This window comes from Taudactylus pleione, unplaced genomic scaffold (assembly GCF_031769625.1).
Source record: "Taudactylus pleione unplaced genomic scaffold, aTauple2 ptg000080l, whole genome shotgun sequence".
NCBI lineage: Eukaryota > Metazoa > Chordata > Amphibia > Anura > Myobatrachidae > Taudactylus > Taudactylus pleione.
Genome location: NW_028284482.1, coordinates 10,840,967 through 10,861,802, shown reverse-complemented (window position 1 = coordinate 10,861,802; position 20,836 = coordinate 10,840,967). Strand labels below are relative to the sequence as shown.

Below are 20,836 nucleotides of genomic sequence, written 5' to 3'. Positions count from 1 at the left end.
CCATTAAGGGAGGCATCGTAGGAGCAGCCATTCAACCTTCATCATAACCTGGGACAAAGAGGAAGCCCAAGATGGCTCTACTCCAGGGAAGGTAAACTGAGGTGGCTCTTTATAACAGACCACACACAAACGAATGGGAAGTACTAAGAAAGATCGCTCCATCCCAAGAGGATGGAGAGAAAACAGTGATAGTTACATTTGACAGATTTAGAAATAAAAGACAGTGTCAATCAGCAGCTAGCGAACAGTCACATACAATGCATATGTAATATACAGTCAGGTGCATAAATATTGGGACATTGACAGAATTTTCATATTTTGGCCTCTATTCACCACCACAATGGCTTTGAAATTAAACAAGATGTGCTTTAACTGCAGACTTTCAGATTTAATTTGAGGGTAATTACATCCAAATCAGGTGAACGGTGTCAATGCCCCAATATTTATGCACCTGACTGTAATTACAATCTGCTCTAAATCAACTACAGCAACGCAAAGGAATAGTAGGACATAGAGCACCATATACCTTAACAAAGGGAGAGGTATACAGGGAGACTGACCCATACCCTCCTGAGACCAACAGCTACCGCGCACACTGAGCGTGGACCGTGACCGTCTCATATACACGTGGAGGGTAGGCGGAGCAAATCAGACGCGCAAAACCCTTTGTAGGGACTGCATCTCGGTCGGGGGAGGAGCTTCCGGGGGAGCGTCTACTTCCCCCTAAGCTGCGTTAACCAGCCGGGTACGCTGGCCTCGTGGCAGCAGATAGTGTCTGCTGCCGATCCCCGGCGTGAGACGATAATGCCCCTCCTGGTGTAGTGAGGACGCGGACAATCCCGACATCTCTGAGCATCCGGCGCAGTCCGGGTCGCAGTATTGCTGCAAATGAAGCTCGGCCGCGACCCGCCGAAGTCACCAGCACAATTACTGATGTTGCGGCCCGGCGGAGGTAGATCGAGCCGCAGTACGTGCGTCTTAATTCAGATACTTGGTACTGCCAACTCAGAAAAACCTAAAATAAAAGATTAGGACTGCTCTGAGCAGTCCTCCTGTTACAAAGGTGCGTCTTGATCCTGCTGCACCAAACTAACAACTGAAGTCTAATGGTTAGGGGCGGGGTATATTTGGAGGAGGACCCGGGGAATTCTGGGAGCAGAAGCTTTAACTGTTTGGTGTATGGTCTTACAACCGTAAAATCCCCCATGGTATCCCTGTGGATCCCTATGGACCTTGAAGAAGAAAAGTGCGTTATCTTTTTCAACTGGGCATCATCGCGTAAGAGAACGTCCTAGTAGGCGTTTAGCCAGAGTTATACCATATTCTGAGTCATGTCTATACAGAGGTGAGGCCCATTACAGTCGTATCTCTTCTACCTTGTATGGGGTAGCTTTAAGTAAGTGTTAACAGCTGCTCAAGTGGATGGAGGGCTGAGGGCGGTGCAGTTATAGCGATTTTATCCAGGGTGCTGGCATCCCCCGCTAACAATCTCGTCCGTCGGACATGCATGCAGGTCTGACGGGTGATGTCTGTGACGACTTGTGGGAGTGCGCATCGTCCGCGAAATAGGGGGTACACACTAGATGATATGCAGAATAGGACGACATATGGTCTAGTGTGTACCTGGCGTTAGAGGTTTATTTTTTAAGGCATTGAGTTCTAAAATCCGGCATTTTGAACATGTTTATGCACAAAATTTAAAAGGGCAATGATTTTACTAGGAAAACACGGCTAATTAAACCATTGCCCTGTTTAATTTTGGGCATGATCATGCTGGGTTTTTGAAGCTTGCGTTTAATAATTAAATCCCTCATATAATATTCTTCTCAATTGGTGCAAGTTCTCATTCACATTCATTTTCTCTATACTGGATTAGAGTTTCGTTTCGGGGGTAGAGATAGCCTGATCTTCCTTGTTGATGCCTCAAAACAAATGTTTAAGAGTCTGAAGGATGATGAATCAACACCATTTGACATTGCTCTGCAGGTAATAACCATTTGTATTGATAAATAATTTTACTTAACCCTTTCTGTTGGAATTGTAACTGCATCATACTTTCCATTTTTTTTTTTTTTAAGTACATCATAATTCTCTATGAATCATATTAAAGTGAACCTTTTAATATTAAGTCCAACCCAATGTTCCCATCTGTAGTTGGCTGCTAAATCTGTAGATTTACAATATAATAGGGCTTGAGGATATAAGGGATGAGAGGATGTCTCCTCTTGGGGGCGATACAATTCAGCGCGCTGTATAGTCCTTCTAATGATTTCTTTTCGTGCGAGGAGAAATCAGACTAAAGTGTCGGCCGCGAGGCTGTTTTCCGGCTTAGAGTGGCGCTAGTAGCCTTGCAGTCTGCATTTTGGTCGGAGGATGCCAGTTCTCGCGACTAAACACCCAGGTTAAGTTGCAAGAACTGGTATTCTCCGACTTAACTGCTTCCCGTCGGAGTAAACATCGTGGTGAATTGAACAGCTCTGGGGGCTCCCACTGAATTTAATTGCTCCCAGTGGATTTGAATTATGCAACAATGGGTCTAAATTACTAACGTTAGGCTTTTATTTTTTAGAATGACTGTTGTCTCTTATTATACATTTATAATTCATTTGTGCATGGAAAATATGTGCTAAAAGGTTAAAATTAAACAAAATTTAAAATACCAGCAGTGATCGCGCTAAGAGAAAAAAATGTGGGTCCCAGGGACCCCTCACTTTATTAAATTAGGGTCCTACTCCACTGTTTTTGGGTCCCATCACGTATTATGGGGGTGCGCACAGTTACAAAATCAGTGTTGGGGGTGGCCACAGTTACACAGTCAGGGAGTGTTAGAGGGGATGTGCATGGTCATACAGTAGAAGTCAGGGGGACTCTGCACAGTGATGACTGTAGACTGTAAGTGACTGACCTGTCTGAGTTCAGGGTCTCCTCTCTGTCACCAGCCGTCAGAGCAGCACATCATCTGTACAAGCCGAGAGTCCTCCCAGCAGTTCTGGACCTGAGTCCTCCTGGCCGCTGTCCCTGTCTCACATTTGGAGTAATCCATCTTCTGAAGAAGGTGCTGGCGCCGCGGGCACAGGAGGGGGGTGGTGTCAGGCAGCAATTAAATCAGATTCTGCCAGCAGCGATTGGTTGAGGAGATGCTGCCGGCAGCTATCGGTTGAGGATAATCCGCCAGCGGTGATTGGTGGAGAAGATGCCGCCGGCGGTGATTGGCTGCTGCAGCGCGAATCCGCCGGTGGTGATTGGCTGCTGCAGCACACACAGGCAGCACACTCAGCCAGGGACCCGCTGAGATTTAAAAACCGGGTCCCCAACTTGCTGTAGCGAGCAAAAACGCACTATAGCGCATATTTTGCGATCCCTGACCGCCAAAAGGAGTAAATGCTTTCCTATTTACAATGGATTTTTTTTTTCTTAATCCAAAAACTCATACTTTTATTCTGTAATTATTTTTAGAAGAAAAGTATCCTAGTTAATATTGACGAGAACATAAGTAGTTAGTTGGTAGTATTGACAAGGCAGCAGATGGCGTAATAGAAATTGAATTTGTTTTCTGCATTACGGGAGCACAGTCACTTCTACAGAATATGGGTACAGAAAGATGCACTTTTACAGTGAAGATTAGCCTCTGAAAGGTTATCAAACACTTTTGTATGTGACCAATTTTTTATTTTATTTTAGTGTATCCGTAGTGTCTACACCAGCAAGATCATTAGCAGTGACCGTGATCTCTTGTCTGTGGTGTTTTTTGGCACCAAAGAAAGCAAAGATCCACTCTCCTTTAAACACACTTATGTTCTTCATGATTTGGATACACCAGGTAAGAGATTCTTGTACATAGTAGTTTATCTGTTTTTTTAATTTTTTTTTTTTTCTTTTTTTTTTTTCATCTGACAATTTTTTATTGAAAGTTTGCAAAATACAGATCTACATAATGAAGTAACTTGGTTTCATTTTAAATGTGCTGGTTCTGTGAGAATATTATATCTAAAATCATGTTATACATTACAATCTTGGGGGCAGATTAATTTCAGGACGATGTTCTGCTGCGCACATATGCACCATATACGGTAACATTCAGTGGCGTAACTACAGCCCCCGCAGGCCCCGCGGGGGCTTGTGGGGCACTGTGGCTGCAGACTCCATGCGGACTAGCCGTCCGCATGATATCTGCAGAAAATAATGGCCGCCGCCTCGGAGGAGACAGATGCTAGAGGTCCTACTGGACCTCTAGCATCTGTTAGTCACCCAGGCAGGCGGTAGTGCGGACAGTAGATAAGTGCCGTCCGCACTACACTATTAGTACAACAAACACACAGCCGCCGGCTGCTGTGTGTTTGTTTTAGCAGCCGATGAGAGTCAAACAGACTCTCATCGGCTGCTGCGCCCATCATGCGGAGTGGGCCGGCCCGGGAGGACGCCAGACGGAGGAGCTGATTCCGGAGTGGGGATCAAGGTAAGTGGAGGTCTACTCCACTTAACTACTGGTACTGCTGGGTGAGGGACTACTACTGGGGGGCATTGCTGGGAGTGGGGGGGGTATTACTGCTGGGGGGACTACTACTGGGGGGCATTGCTGGGAGCGGGGGGGGGGGGTATTACTACTGGTACTGCTGGGGGGACTACTACTGGGGGGCATTGCTGGGGGGGTTACTACTACTGGTACTGCTGGGTGGGACTACTACTGGGGTGCATTGCTGGGGGGGACTACTGGGGGCATTGCTGGGGGGGCTACTACTACTGGTACTGCTGGGGGGGACTACTGGGGGCATTGCTTGGGGGGACTACTGGTACTGCTGGGGGGGGACTACTGGGGGCATTGCTGGGGGGATTACTGGTACTGCTGGGGGGGACTACTGGGCGGCATTGCTGGGGGGTTACTACTACTGGTACTGCTGGGGAGGATTACTACTGGGGAAAACTGCTTGGGGGCACTGCTGGGTGGGACTGCTGCTAGGAGTACTGCTGGGGGGGACTACTACTGGGTGCACTGCTGGGTGGGACTGCTACTAGGGGTACTGCTGGGGGGGACTACTGCTGGGGGGAGACTACTACTGGGGGCATTGCTGGGGGGGGCTACTACTGGGGGTACTGCACTGGTGGGACTACTACTGGGGGCACTGCACTGGTGGGACTACTACTGGGGGAATTATATAAGGGGCACTGCATAGGGGGGCCACTACTGGGGGCACTGTATAAGACCCCTGACAACAAGCAGGTAATTTAAAAGTAATTAGAAGCCTTACTGTGGGGTATAAAATGGTGTCAGGGGGAAATATGTAAGTGGCACTTTTGTAATAGGCATTACAGTGTGCGGCATAATGTGTAATGGGCATTATGGTGTGTAGAATAATGTGTAAGGGGCATTACGGTGTGTGGTATAATGTGTAAGGGGCATTACCACAAGGAGGAAAAATACTGTAAACTGTCTAGGGGGTGGGGCACATTTTTAACTTTTGCACTGGGAGCCAAATTGCGTATAAATGGCCCTGTAATTATTTTACCAAAATGGCATTGGGGGGTGGCGTCAGAAATATTTTTGGCAGGGGGGAGCAACATTTATAGTTACACCACTGGTACCATTAATATCAGTAGTTTTCCTGTGGAATGCAAGGAAAAACTGGCAATGTTGCTGGCCGCAATGTGCGATTTCGGACATCTTGGCTATTGCTTTTTTAACTGAATCGCTCTTTTAACATTTTCTTTAATGAGAAAGTTTAGCAGATATAATCACTGTAATTTATAGTGGCAATAAAATAACACATTTATTACAAATACATGTTGTTCCATATGGATATAATAAGTTGAAGGATGGATGTTTAGTTAAAATATTTAATGGTAATGGTGTGTTTAAAATATTTGGCTTATAGGCCCTTCAGAAGAAAATTAACCCAGCTCATACTATAGGTTTACTAGCTCCTTTCTATGTTGACTGACTGTTCATTGGATCTTACACAGAACCCCTTTATGAACTCAGGCCCTGATTAAGAGCTGGACACTCTTTCAGAGCGCCCGCTCTGAATCAGGGCGGCATTTTTCCTTTTTCCGAGCCGGCCTCCTGACCGCTCGCTAAGCTGTGGGGCGAACGGTCAATCACAATTGACAGCCGCCCCGTTTTGGTGCGAGACCTGTAGCGGCGGAGCGTCCGTCGCTGGCCAGGTCTCACGCGAGCCGGCTCTGGCGTGCGCATGCGCAGAGGGGGACCATCGACCCGCTTGCGAGTGATGTGCTCTTCAGACCGTGGGTAGGCAGCGATTAGTATACCCACCCCCCTTGACTAGCAGGGGGGATGGTGTGTAGTAAGTCACGGGCCGCTGAAGACCTGCTGGGATGTTTTCTTTAAAAACATGCCATTGGCTACAGGTCCCATTGGATAGTGTCACAAAACGACCCCCCCTCCTCCCCCGAAGCAAAACCTTGCGGTGGTCCTTCAGTCAGAGCACTGTTCTTCCCAAGGGGAAAGGGGTGAGATTGAGGACGATTCAGAGGTAGATGAACCTTTGGTGTTGGACTTGGACTCTTGTACGCAGGGAGTGGAGTCCCTTATTTTATCGGTACGCCAAGTCCTTAAATTTGCCGACTCTGAAGTGACGGAGTCCCCAGATACCTCTCTCTTTAGCAAAACGAGAAGACTGGCTGTTACATTTCCCTCCTCTCCTCAGTTGGAGTCTTAACTGATGGTGGCATGGAAACAGCGGGACAAAAAGTTTCAGACGTCCAGGTGGTTTCTTTCCCTTTACCCGTTTTCTTTCTCTGACATGGCTAAATGGGAGACGACTCCTCAGTTGGACCCATCCGTGTCCTGTCTGTCCAAGAAGACGGCGCTTCCGGTTCCAAGTGCTGTGTCCTTACGAGAGAGTTTGCAGTGATCGTGCTGAGCCAAAAAAATGTGGGTCCCAGGGATCCCTTAGTTTAAATAATCCGGGTCCTACCTGACCTTTTCTGAGTCCCATCTAAATTAAGGTTTTCTGTAAGTCTATCAATTTAGCAGCTACATCCCATGAAGCATGTAGCAGATGAAAAACACACACATTGGCCCCCACGTGAAGAAAAACACACAACCTGGCCCCCACATGAAGACAAAAACACACTTTGGCCCTGATAGGATAAAAAAATACAATCAGGGCCAAAGTGTGTGTTTGTCTTCATGTGGGGGCCAATGTGTGTGTTTTTCTTCATATGGGGGCCAATGTGTTTGTATTTTTTTTATCCTATCAGGGCCAAACACTTTGGCCCCCACAGGAAACAAATACAAACACATTGATTCAAATTCCTGCTGTGTCTCTGCATCACTGTAGCAGGAGGCGGCATGTAGCTGGGGCAGTGGCACACATGGGGGCTGGGGCAGTGGCACACATGGGGGCTGGGGCAGTGGCACACATGGGGGCTGGGGCAGTGGCGCACATGGGGGCTGGGGCAGAGGCGCACATGGGGTCTTGTAATAATATATATATATATTGAAAAAGAAAAACTTGTGGCAGCACTATACTCTATATTGCGCCCGGTAGCAGTGACATCAGTTTGGCTGCCTGTCATTACAGTGCACCGGCTGCGGAGAGCTCTGTCGGCTCTGCAGTATATCGGTGTGTGGTGAGCAGTCTCCTGGACCTTCCCTTCTCACCACACTGAGCTCCGCACAGCCACCACGCGTTAATGACAGGCAGCCAATCTGATGTCACTGCCAGGCTGCCTGTCACAAATGACACTCCGTGCTCCATGTATGGGCAGCCGTCGGGCAACTCCCCCTTCCCGTGGTGCAAACATAATAAGCTGTCCTCCCAAACGCTCCTGGCAGTCTGGTGTGTGGGTTCCGGCGGCCGCACACCGCGCACTATAGCACGCTTGTATAGCCGCTCTTCATCTAGCCGTCCCGGAGCACCAGTCGCCCGCTCATAATTAAGCCGCTGCCCACCCGCTTACACTTACTGGAGGACGTCTTCACTCCGGGTGCAGGGGCCATCATCGTCACACCAGTCCCTGTGGTGCAGCAGCATGACACTAAGCGGGCGCCAAAGAGGTCTGTCTGCTTTTTATTCCCGGCAGCCAATCAATCATTTAATGGGGAGGCATGGATTGGCCGCAGTGGAGTGCGTCCCTAGGGACCCACCCATTCCGAAAAAGTGAGTCCGCGGTCCTCGATACCGGGTAAAATACGCATTGTAGCGCGTATTTGCGATCACTGGTTTGGACCATAGACTAGAAACCACCTTAAAGTCTTTCTATACCGCAGCAGGTATGCCCCTCAGACTGACATTAGTCAGGGAATGGGTGAATAAGGCTGTGGAGAAGTGGGTGGAGCAATTGGTGGAAGGCCTTATGTCTAACGTTCCACGCTCTGACCTAATTTCCCTAGCTGAACACATTAGGGAGTTGTCCATATACCTGGGGGATGCCTTCATAAATGTGGGCCATGTTAGTTCCAGAATTTTAGCTTCAGCGGTGGCTGCACGCCGGGCTCTTTGGCTTAGAACTTGGCAGGCTGATGTGCAGTCTAAGAGGGCAGTTGAGTCTCTGCCATTCGCGAGGAGATTCTCTTTGCCCAGAATTGGATAAGTGGATTGCCCTGGCCACAGGGGGAAAGAGGTCCTTCTTACCCTCTTCCTCAGCGACGCCGAGACGGTCCTACTCTTGACCTTTTCTTATTTTCGCTCCTTTCGTTCCTCTTCCCAGTTTTGCACCAAGTCCAGGGGGTCAGCATCTGTACCGAGAGGTGGTAAGTCTACAGGGCGTCAGTCTGGCCCGGCGCGCCGTCCTGACCCCAAGCGTACAGAAATACCTGCAGCATGACGGTCTTCCCGCCCTCCTGGGGCTCCCACGGAGGGTGCTCGCCTCCTAAGGTTCAAGGAGATATGACTCCAGACTTGCTCGGATGCGTGGGTCCGCAATTTAGTATCCTTAGGTTACAAAATCGAGGATCTTTGTTCTCGTCCAGTTCGCTTCTTCACCACAGCCTTACCGACCTCCGTGCAGAGACAGCGGTATTTGCAGCACGCAATAGCCAAGCTTCGGACAGCAAAGGTATTGGTCCCAGTGCCGACCCCTCAGTGTTCGCAGGGGTTTTATTCCAACCTGTTTGTAGTCCAGAAACCGGATGCCTCAGTCCGGCCTATTTTAAATCTAAAATCCTTGAATGTTTACATGACTTTATCGATTCAAGATGGAATCTCTGCACTCTGGAATTGCGGGGCTGGAAGCTGAGGAATTCCTGGTGTCAGTGGGCGTCAAGGATGCCTACCTCCATGTTCCGATCTAGGAGCCTCATCAGGCTTTTCTTCGGTTTGCGATTCTAAACTCCTATCAGGTTTCGAGACTTTCCATTTGGTCTCTCATTGGCTCTAAGGGTCTTTATCAAGATCATTACCAAGATCATGGCGGTGATGGTGGCCCATCTTCAATTCCTGGGAGTGATCATTGTGCCATACTTGGACGATCTTCTCATCAAAGCCTCGTCAGCAGAGACGCTTCAGGACCATGTATCCTTGATTCACCAGGTTCTGTTTCAACACGGTTGGAGTGAGTGCCTCCAATTCTTGGGCATGATTTTAGATACCGCTGTGCAGAAGGTGTTTCTTCTGATTGATAAGGCCCAGGTTATTTGGGCCCAGGTAAGGATGGGTCTTAAATCGAAGAAAGTGTCTGTGCATCTCTGCATTGCTTGTTGGGCAAGATGGTGGCCTCTTTCGAGGCACTTCAGTTTGAGAGATTCTACTCCAGGATTTTCCAGCTGGATCTTCTATCCCAGTGGTCGGGATCAAATATTCACATGCACAAATGATTTGGCTGTCTTCCCGGACCCGGGTGTGTCTGCTCTGGTCGCTGGTCTCGCCAGAATGTGCTTCTCCCTATCAATGCATTGGAAAGAGTGGTTTACAGTGCTCTACAAGCGGCAGCTCCTCTTCTACGAGGGCATCCAGAGTGCAATCGGACAACGTCACAGCTGTAGCATATATCATTCGTCACGGCGGCACTCGCAGCCAGTTGACCTTGCCAGGAGTCCAGGCACATTCTCCTGTGGGCGGAACCATACATAAGCGCCATTTCGTCCGTGTTCATTCCAGGCATAGAAAACTGGGAGGCAGGCTACCTAAGTTGCCAGGATCTCCATCCCGGTTAGTGGGCATTTCATCCAGAGGTGTTTCGGCAGCTGGTCCAGTGGTGGGGAAGGCCTCAGATCGATCTTATGGCCTCTCATTTGAACCACCAACTGCCACAGTATTGTTCCCGGGTGAAGGATCCGGCAGTGGACGCACTTTCTGTCCCGTGAAAGTACAGTCTGGATTATCTTTTCTGCCCTTTCCTCTTCTTGTGCTGGTGCTCAAACGCATCAAGCGCGAGTCGACCATAGTCATCCTGGTAGCTCCGTGTCTTGGAACTGGGGGAGTTGTCCTGTCGTGCTCCATATCTTCCACGACAGGGCGGAGCTTAGGACGATACAGGCCTTCTTGCCGAAGGTAGTTGCTGCCTTTCACATTAGCCAGCCTTTGGTGGTGCCTGTTTTGTCAGAGGCCGATGGTTTTTCTACTTCCCTAGACATGGTGCGAGCTCTTCCAATGTACCTAGCTCGGACCGAGTGCCTGCGTAAATCTGATTCTTTTTTTGTCCTTTACGATGCGGCCCGTAGGGGTTGGCCCGCTTCCAAGCAGACCTTGGCACAGTGGATTTGTTTGGCCATACGCCAGGCGTATGTGGCTAGTGCCAGGCCTCCGCCTTCTACCATCTCAGTGCATTCCACGCGCTCTGTTTGTACTTCCTGGGCGGTTGGCAGAGGTGCTTCTGCGGCGCAGCTTTGCCGTGCGGCCACGTGGTCTATGGTTACCACTTTTGTTAGTTTTTATCGTTTTGATACCTTTTGCGTCCTCTGAGTCTAGTTTAGGTCACACAGTTTTACAGGCGCCTCAGCGCTCTCCCACCTGAGGAGGGGGTAGCTTTGGGATGTCCCCATTGTCCCCATTGTGTCTCCTAGTGGATGTTTTGTGTGTGTGTGTGTGTGTGTTTCGGTTCTTACACCGTTGAATGGGTTGGTTCCTCCTCTAGTGTTCTGTCACTTCTCTCCTGACTCTCTCTGTATTTTTCCATCTCCGTTTGGTCTTGGTTTATCTTAACTGAGTCCGATGGGGTATGGAGTGGGAGGAGTGAGTTTTCTTTTTTCAAGTGCCAGGCTATACGTATCACGCGTCTATACCCCAGTGTAACTCCAGTGTCTCCTATGGATTCAGAGAAAGAGATTTAATGGTAAGAACCCAAATCCCTTTTTTTAGTTATCTTAATTTGGCCAACAATGACATGTCATTTTTGGGGTGAAAAAATTAAGTGTGGAAAATGGGTTTTTAAAGTAGTGGGTCTGGTATTTTATGTGGCTGTATGGTGGGAAATGTGTTTTAAACATTACAGGTGGCTGCACCTGGTGTATTTTAAAAATAAATTTGAAAGGGCACTTTTTGGACTGAAAAATATACTTGCACCCAAATTAATGTACCCCTAATGTAACTGCAGCATTTATTTTGCCCCAAAAACAGCCATTTGACACCAAATACTTTGATTAGGGCTACTAATACAATTCTAAATGGATTTCCTATGTCAGTTAGCCTTTTTATGGGGTCCAGACAGATTACCTCAAAATGTGCTGTACTTTTCGCAGGTTACTCCATGAACTGTTTTCGTGCAAATGCGTTTTCGTGTCTTTTGTAATAGGATAGGGCAAAAAACGGGAGCGCACATAGACGTGAAAATATCACATCAAAACACCTGAAGTGTACGAAAACTTCTCCAACATTAAGTTTTCACTTTATCGCATCTAATTGAATTCCCCCCCCTAAATGTTGTTCTAGTCCCATGATTGGACCATGTTACAACTTTAATTTCTCCTTCATCCACTAGGGGACACTGGAGGACTTCAAGACAGTGGGGTATAGACGGTGCTGAGTGGAGCTGGCACTTTAAATTTAAATGAAGTGTGACTAGCTCCTCCCCTCTATACCCCCCTATAGGCCAGTATTAGTTTGTGCCCGAGTGGGAGCAGGTCACAAAAAAGACTTCTCCTACTCTAAGGGCTAGGATAGTTTTTAATAAATAGAATCTTGAGACGAGGCTGAAGTTGGCTTCTTATTCGGCCAGCTTCTTATTCATTTCTTATTCACTTCTTATTCATTTCTTATTCACTTCTTATTCAAGCTCCAGCTTCTTATTCATTTTCCAGCTTCTTATTCAGAAAATGTTACATTTAAATATTTAAATAAAGTTAGATCACTAAACTAATGCTATGTAAACAAAGAATTATGTCCCTTACACAGTCTACAATTATTATTTTCCTGGCACAATAAGGATTTGGGCATGAAAAGGGCAGTAAAGCGGGAACAGGCACCACATTTTGTCATTTTGAATAAGAAGCTGTAGTTGTGCAGGGGTTAACTAGCTTCGGTCATCAAATGTTACACTGGAAACCCACAGAGGGTGGTCTGGTACATATGACCCACTTGTCATTTGTCTTGACGAACAAGGATTTTGGCATGAATAGGGCAGTAAAGCGGGCACAGGCTCCAGAATTTGTAATTTTGAATAAGAAGCTGTAGTTGTGCAGGGGTTAACTAGCTTCGGTCATCAAATGTTACACTTGAAACCCACAGAGGGTGGTCTGGTACATATGACCCACTTGTCATTTGCCTTGACCAACAAGGATTTTGGCATGAATAGGGCAGTAAAGCGGGCACAGGCACCAGATTATCTCATTTTGAATAAGAAGCTGTAGTTGTGCAGGGGTTAACTAGCTTCGGTCATCAAATGTTACACTTAAAACCCACAGAGGGTGGTCTGGTACATATGACCCACTTGTCATTTGCCTTGACCAACAAGGATTTTGGCATGAATAGGGCAGTAAACGGGCACAGGCTACAGAATTTGTAATTTTGAATAAGAAGCTGTAGTTGTGCAGGGGTTAACTAGCTTCGGTCATCAAATGTTACACTGGAAACCCACAGAGGGTGGTCTGGTACATATCACCCACTTGTCATTTGTCTTGACCAACAAGGATTTTGGCATGAATAGGGCAGTAAACGGGCACAGGCACCAGATTATCTCATTTTGAATAAGAAGCTGTAGTTGTGCAGGGGTTAACTAGCTTCGGTCATCAAATGTTACACTTGAAATCCACAGAGGGTGGTCTGGTACATATGACCCAATTGTCATTTGTCTTGACCAGCAAGGATTTGGGCATAAATAGGGCAGTAATGTGGGCACATGCACCAGGTTTCTTCATTTTGAATAATTACCTGTAGTTTTTCAAGGGTTAGATAGCGTTGGTCAACAAATTTGACAATTGGGGTCTTTCCCTAAACCTCTGAGCATGGTCTGGTATTGGAATACAGGAAAAAAAATCTGTGTGGGGTTCACCTTTTCTTCCGATAACCAGCACTAGGTTGGTTATAGGGAGGAAGGGGGTAAAACTATAGCAGGGAGACATGCTTAGCGTGGTGTCCCCCTGCCATCACATTATCCAGCACAAGGCTGGTTATAGGGAGGAGGGGGTAACACTATAGCAGGGAGATACACTTAGTGTGGTGTCCTCCTGCCATCACACTAACCAGCCCCAGACTATTCAGCATGTTTCTGGAATCTCTCAGAAAGCTGGTACACCAGCAGTGGCGTAATAAGGGGGTGCGTGTGGGGCACCTTGCCCTGGGCACCATCTGACAGGCCCGGCAGAGGGGGGAGCTGATGTCCAGGGTGATGTCCAGTGCTCAGTTGCGTAACTAGGGCAGGGTCGGTGACGCCCCCGCACCGCTGGCCACGGTACTGGCCCATCCTAGTTAAACAGTGTAGTGTCGACCGCAGTGAGGAGCTCATTCAGAGTTGGTCGCTGCTGGCGGCCACTCGCTCTGCATGTGGGCAGGTGTTTTTTTTTTATCTCCGGCCGCTCACAAAGCTGTGGGTGACCATCCACAGCTTGTGCGAGCGGGCTGGAGACAGTCTTAATTATCATGACCGTCGGGCTTGCGACGAGACCCTGGGGTAGGGTCTAGCTTCCGCAAGCCCGAGTGTACTTCCTGCTCTAATAGAGCAGGAAGTCCACTACTGACATCACTAGTGATGTCAGTAACCCCTCCTAAAAATGCCAGACGTTCCTAAGGGAACGCATGCATTTGTCTGCCCACAAAACAGGGCGAGCTGTCAATCAACATCGACAGTCGTCCCGTCTTGTTGTGAGCCACGTAGCAACTGACCTTCAGTCGCTCAGCTGGTCTCGCACATGCATCTGCTGGACGCAGTGCATACGCAAACATCGAGCTGCTTGCGATCGCTGTGCGCTCGCGAGTGGCTCTGAGTGAGTTCCTGAGTATGGTCAGCATTTTCTCAGGACCGGCGTTAGGCTTCCCTGCGCCCAGCACTGTCCTGTGCTGCACAGCCGCGCCCCTTCTCTACCCCTGAGCGCTTACCTAATAGCGCCAGGCGAAGGGTGGGAGGCGGGCTCAGGATAGCCCATAGAGCCGCCAGTGCATTTACAGCAGCCTATGAGAGTCAGACAGACTCTCATTGTCTGCTGCTGCGCCCACTGCAAGAGCTGGGCTGGAGCTCACTCATGAGCTCCGCCTTCCAGCTCCTGTAGTGGGTTATGGGAGAGATGTCATGACGTCTCTCCCATAATGCAGAGTGCGCCAGCCCGGGAGGACTGCGGTGGTGCGGACGGCGGCGTGAGCAGGAGCGGGGATTCAAGTTAGTTTTTTAATTTTTTTTACTTGTGTGTTTGTCTAATGGGGGTACTGCATCAGGGGGTGAGGTGACCTCTACTAGAGACTACTACTAACGTATGGAGGTAACTACTATTGGGGGCACTGCATCGGGGGGGCTGTACTGGGGACTATTACTAGATAGGGGGGTCACTACTGAGGGCCTGCATAAGTGGGACCACTACTGTGATCTGCATAAGGGGGACCACTACTGGGGGCACCGTATAAGGGGAACTAATGGCGGGCTGCATAAGAAGGACTACGACAGGGGGAACTGTGTAAGGGGCACTGCATATGGGGGATCACTACTGGGGGCACCGTATAATGGGAACTAATGGGTGACTGCATAAGGGGGACCACTACTAGGGGTACTGTATAAGGGGCACTACTAAGGGCCTGCATAAGAGGGATCACTACTGGGGACATTGTATACTTGGGGTACTGTATAAGGGGTACTACTGGGGGCCTGCATAAGAGGGACCACTACTGGGGGCACTGCAGAGGGGGGACTGTATAATGGGCACTGCATTAAGGTGCATATGGAATGGAAAGAAATGTTCAGAGTGACGAGATAGGGATGTGTGTCATGTTGACACTCCCCATTTTTAAGTGTCCACGCCCATTTTTTGTCACACGCACATAGGGGGGGGTCCATTTTTAAACTTGTCCTGGGCTCCATATACCCTAGTTAAGCCACTGCCAGTGCTGTGACCAAATGCTTGATCCCAGCGCCTTAGTCGTGCAGTCCGGTGAGATGTATCCCCAGCAGGACACATAAGTGTCCGATGGTGCCTAAGGGCGCATGCGCACGACGGAGGGAGCTCCGTCGTGCGCATGCGCGAGACCCGGCGAGCGACGGGGAATCCGTCGCTCGGGGTCTCGCACCAAAGGGGGCGTGCTGTCGATGGTGAGTGGGCGTGCCGGGGGCGTGGCTGCCAGACGGAGGCGTTCCCATGGGAACGCCTACTGTCTGGGTCCGGCCCCACTGACATCACTAGTGATGTGAAAGGGAGTGATTTTGGCTCTGATAGAGCCAAAATCACTCCTGGGCTTGCGGCAGCGAGACCCTACCGCAGGGTCTCGTCGCAAGCCCGATGGTCGCGATGGTCTTGACCATCGCTACCATCTTTATGGACGCTCGCATAAGCTGTGGGTGGTAACCCACAGCTATGCGAGCGTCCAGGAGGCCGCTCCAATGTTAGGTAGGAGGGCCCTGATTTAGAGCGAGCGCTCTGGTCAGAGTGTCCGGCTCTGAATCAGGCCCAGTATGTCTGTTTTCAGTGTCTGTCAAGGCCCAGCAGCGGCTGACATGTGGCGCCAGCTAATAGCTGAGTGCAGCTCATTGACCGCCGGCCATTGAAGAGGGGTGACAATTTGAATTTGAGCCAATCACAGTGGTGACAATTTTGACAATCTGAGCCAATCACGGCGTGCACCGGCAGCCAATAGAAATCGGCCACAGTGAGCCATTCGTTGTAAGCCGCATCACGGCTGGCTACGCCCGTGGCGTCTAGCGTCAGATGTCTCTGGGAGGAAGAGTCAATTTGGCGGAAATGGGTGAAGAGCTCCAGCGGCCGTGGAAGAGTCCAGAAGACACCGGCTCAAAAGAGAAGAGCTCCAGCGGCTGCAGAAGACGCTAGGAGACACTGGGCTCAATAGAGAAGAGCTCTGACAGCGCCGCTACTGGCCAGAATGGGCCAGGGACAGAAAAATGCGGCTGAGGACCGGAGAGTACTGCAGTGGTTGGGAAGTAAAAGAGCGAATGAAGATCCTCACTGCATCCTCTCCCACCCGACAGGTAGACCCTCTTTGAGGCCTTACCATCATTAACCCCTCCCTAGACCATCAGATTGTTAGGCAGTAGGCACGTAAGGGTCATGAGGCCTTAAGCCTGTGGCACAAATAGGCGGGCATTAGGCCCGTGCTCCTAAGGCTATAATTGACCCTGGGCAATAGGCCCAGGTCACATAAATAAGTGAGGTGCCAACTTCTCATCTTGCCCTGGGTGCCAAACACCATAGTTATTCCCCTGGACCTTGGTCACTGCTACCTGGGTGAAGACTGCTGTGGCAGTGGGAGTTTGCCAGCTCAAGGTGAAGACTACAGGAAGCACTGAGATCGTGGGAGTCAACCCACCTCGGGTAAAGAACACATAGTAATTGTGGATGAACTAGGCTTAGTTCAGCCAAAGACTACTGGACTGGTAAATCTAATTGCATTGTATTTTCATTCAATTGCATGCTATTTTAATTGTCAGGCATTAGGCCCATGGCCACTGTGGGCGTTAAGCCCTAACCAGCAGGGACGGCCTTTGTTAGGCGGACAATAAGCCTGAGCCAGAGAGGGCACTAGTCCCACAAGGTATAAGGGGCATTAGGCCCTATAGGGTTAATTTGGGATCCACATCATTAACCCATTGTTAGGTGTCATTGATCCCCTAGAAGGCAGGCACTAGGCCTGAGGCAGCAGAAGATGATTAAGCCCTGTAGTACTGTTGTTCTGATTTGATAAGAATGTATTGAGGTTTGTAACCTTGTTACCTCGTCATCTCAGCTACTACAATCAGGCCTCCATTAAAAGGTAGGTTGTAGTAAGGTACCTGTTTGTGATTATGGTAATGTTTTGTAACTGCATTATTCCCTTGTCCTGTAACAATTATTGCATTATTGGTGTAGATGCATTGTTGGGGAGCATAGGTGTAGCATGGTGATATGACTGTCACGGCCAGGGTATTTCAGCATGGCGCTAGGTGAGTGTTACCTGTGAGGTCATTGTGGCGCGGGCTGTCTGGTGGCGGAGCTGGTGTCTGGCGGGGGGCTTTGGCTGCGCGCGTTGTTGTGCGGGCCTGTTGTCACTCTGCGCTGGTAAGGCCTGGCGGCGTCTCCATTCCGTTTGGCATGGGCGCCGCCATCTTGCCTTCTGGCCATGTGATGCGGCTGGCCAATCCTGGTGAGTCACATGTTCCCTCCAGCCAGTAACAGCACGGCATGGGGTATTTAGGAAGGGTCAGTGCCTTCCTTCCTTTGCCAGTGCAATGTGTATCTCAGCCTAGCTGAGAGGGAGTTCTCTGTGCTTTCCTGTTCCTGTGAATTCGCTGTCTGCCTGTCAGCTCCTAGCTCCCACTGGTCTACCCCATTTCCTCCATCACCCTTGCCCATACCTGAGTGCCTGAGCCTGCTGACATCCTGCGCTTCAGTTCACTACCTGTATACCTGGCTTGTTTATTTTCAGTTTCACTACCTGCACACCTGGACAGCTCTAATTGTTTCTACTTGGACATTAACCCTTTACTCCCACCACAGAACTCTTGTGCACATTTATATATTCCTGGACTTTTATTTACTGCCATTATATGTCTACTCCTGCTACCACCCCGGGTCCACAAACAACCCAGAACATCACAATGGAGTGCACTACATCCACCCTGTGTTGCTGTTGGCAGGGTGCTGATGTATGTATGAGTAGTCAAGTTGGTGTGTGTGGTCAGAGGCGTCACCTACCTTGGTGTCACCTGGTGCGGATGCTCTGAGTCCTGCGCGCCATAGGCGTGTGCTCCCGGAAGGGGCGTGGCTTCGCAGGAAGGGGCGTGACCTCGCCCGTGAAGCGAAACCCTTATGTGAGCCGATCTTGGGTGCGTTACCGCCTCCCGTTCTCGTCACACAGTGGGCTTCCCCAGTGCTCCTGCAGCTATTGGGACAGCCCACATTCTCTCCCTGCCTCTCTCCGCGTCCTGGCATCACGGTGACACCATCCGACGGGGTGACACCAAAATAGCAGAGCAGCTCTGCTATTTTGGTGTCAAACCCTTCGGATGGTGTCACCCAGTGCGGCCCGCCCCCAGTGGCGGTTCTAGGGGCGGGCTAACAGGGCAGTCGCCCAGAGCGCCGGCCCCTAGAGGGCACCACTGATTCCCCAGGAGGGCAAAAATAAAAATCCCATAAGAAAAATAAAAAAAAAAACAGTGCCAGTCACCCCCGCGTTGATATTTGTTATCAGCGGGCACCCGGCTCCCTCTCTGCAGCGGCAGTCGAAGCTCACTCCAGAGCTCCGGCTCCCGCATAGAGCACTATGGGAGGGACGTCCTAACGTCATGAAGTCTCTCCCATAGAACCGTGGAATCGGAGCTCACTCCTGAGCTCCGGCTCCAGCAGAGAGCACTATGGGAGGGACGTCATGACATCTCTCCCATAGATCTGTGGTGGAGCCGCGGTCGGACCAGACTGCAGCGGACGCAGGAGCGGGGCCTAAGGTAAGTATTATGTTTGTATGTTTTATTTTTCAGAAGGGAGACATGGGGCATTACTACTGGGGGCATGTCTATAAGGGGGCATTACTACTGGGGGCATGTCTATAAGGGGGCATTACTACTGGGGGCATGTCTATAAAGGGGCATTACTACTGGGGGCATGTCTATAAGGGGGCATTACTACTGGGGGCACTACTATAGGGGGCACTAATGGGGGCATTCCTACTGTGGGCACTACTATAGGGGGCATTCCTACTGTGGGCACTACTACAGGGGGCATTATTACTGGGGGCACTACTATAGGGGGCACCACTATTGGGGGCATTACCAATGGAGGCACTGCTATAGGGTACTTTACCAATGGGGGCATTAACACTGTGGGTACTACTGAGGGCACTGCATGGGGAGCACCAATACTGGGGCCATTGTGTAAGAGACACCACTGCTGTGAGCATTCTATAAGGGGCACCACTACTGTGGGCATTGTATTAGGGGCACTACTACTCAGTACTGTGGGCCTTGTGTATAAGGGGCACTAATTTGAGCATTGTGTAAAAGGGGCACCACTGTGTGTCATAACATGAATAAGGGACTAATGTGTGGCGTAATTTGAATTGGGGATACTGTATTATAGAGGGCATAACTGTGTGTGGCACAATGTATTATACAGGGCATTACTGCGTGTGACATAATGTATTATACAGGGCATTACTGCGTGTGACATAATGTATTATACAGGGCATTACTTGCGTGTGGCATAATGTGTTATACAAATTCTTACTGCGTGTGGCATAATGTGTTAAACAGGGCATTACTGCATGTGGCATAATGTGTTATAAAAGCCATTACTGCATGTGGCATAATGTGTTATACAGGGCATTACTGCATGTGGCATAATGTGTTTATAAAGGGCATTACTGTGTGTGTAATTATGTGTTATAAAGGGCATTACTGCACATGGCAATTAATCGCCACGAGGGGAGAGCTTCAGGGGAAGACCAGCACCTTCGTAAGTGCTGGGCACGCCCTACAGTGTGATGAATTGGGGGTGATCCGCAAGGACACACCCCCTTTCCGGAAGCGCATGCGCTTTCAGTGCAAGCTGAGGAACGTCTTCTAAAAAAAAGTTGGCAACTAAAAGTTGGCCCTAAGCTTCACAATGTCTAGAACCGGCCCTGCCCGCACCCCCCTTGTGATGCCAGTGTGTGTGGTAAACACTAGTCAGTATAGTGAAACCGTGTAGGTGGCTGTTGTTTTGTGTTTATCTGCAGGTACCGAGATCCGGATCATTTGTCCATTGCCCAAATTAATTATGCCAAAATCCTTGTTGGTGAAGGGAAATGGCAAGTGGGTCATGTGTACCTGACCCCCCTCTGTGGGTTCCAAGAGTCAAATTTATTGACCAAGGATAGTTACCCCTGCACAACTACACATACTTCTTCAAAATGACAAATTATGGAGCCTGTGCCCGCTTTACTGCCCTATTCATACCCAAACCCTTCTTGGTCAAAGCAAATGGCAAGTGGGTTATATGTACCAGACCACCCTCTGTGGGATCCAAGTGTAACATTTGATGACTGAAGCTAGTTAACCCCAGCACAACTACAGCTTCTTATTCAAAATGAGATAATCTGGTGCCTGTGCCCACTTTACTGCCCTATTAATGCCAAAATCCTTGTTGGTCAAGGCAAATGACAAGTGGGTCATATGTACCAGACCACCCTCTGTGGGTTTCAAGTGTAACATTTGATGACCGAAGCTAGTTAACCCCTGCACAACTACAGCTTCTTATTCAAAATTACAAATTCTGGAGCCTGTGCCCGTTTACTGCCCTATTCATGCCAAAATCCTTGTTGGTCAAGGCAAATGA

The 20,836-nt window shown here is 49.3% G+C and overlaps 1 protein-coding gene across 2 annotated transcripts in view; it reads left to right on the top strand.

Annotated features, from left to right (window-relative positions):
* Positions 1–20,836, top strand: part of XRCC6 (X-ray repair cross complementing 6) — a 105,324-nt gene that overhangs the window by 20,330 nt on the left and 64,158 nt on the right. For both annotated transcript variants that reach the window (XM_088468130.1, XM_088468129.1), the window contains exons 3-4: positions 1,877–1,986; positions 3,682–3,820. In XM_088468130.1, coding sequence (XP_088324256.1) covers positions 1,877–1,986; positions 3,682–3,820 — 249 coding nt within the window. The remainder of the gene's footprint in view (positions 1–1,876; positions 1,987–3,681; positions 3,821–20,836) is intronic.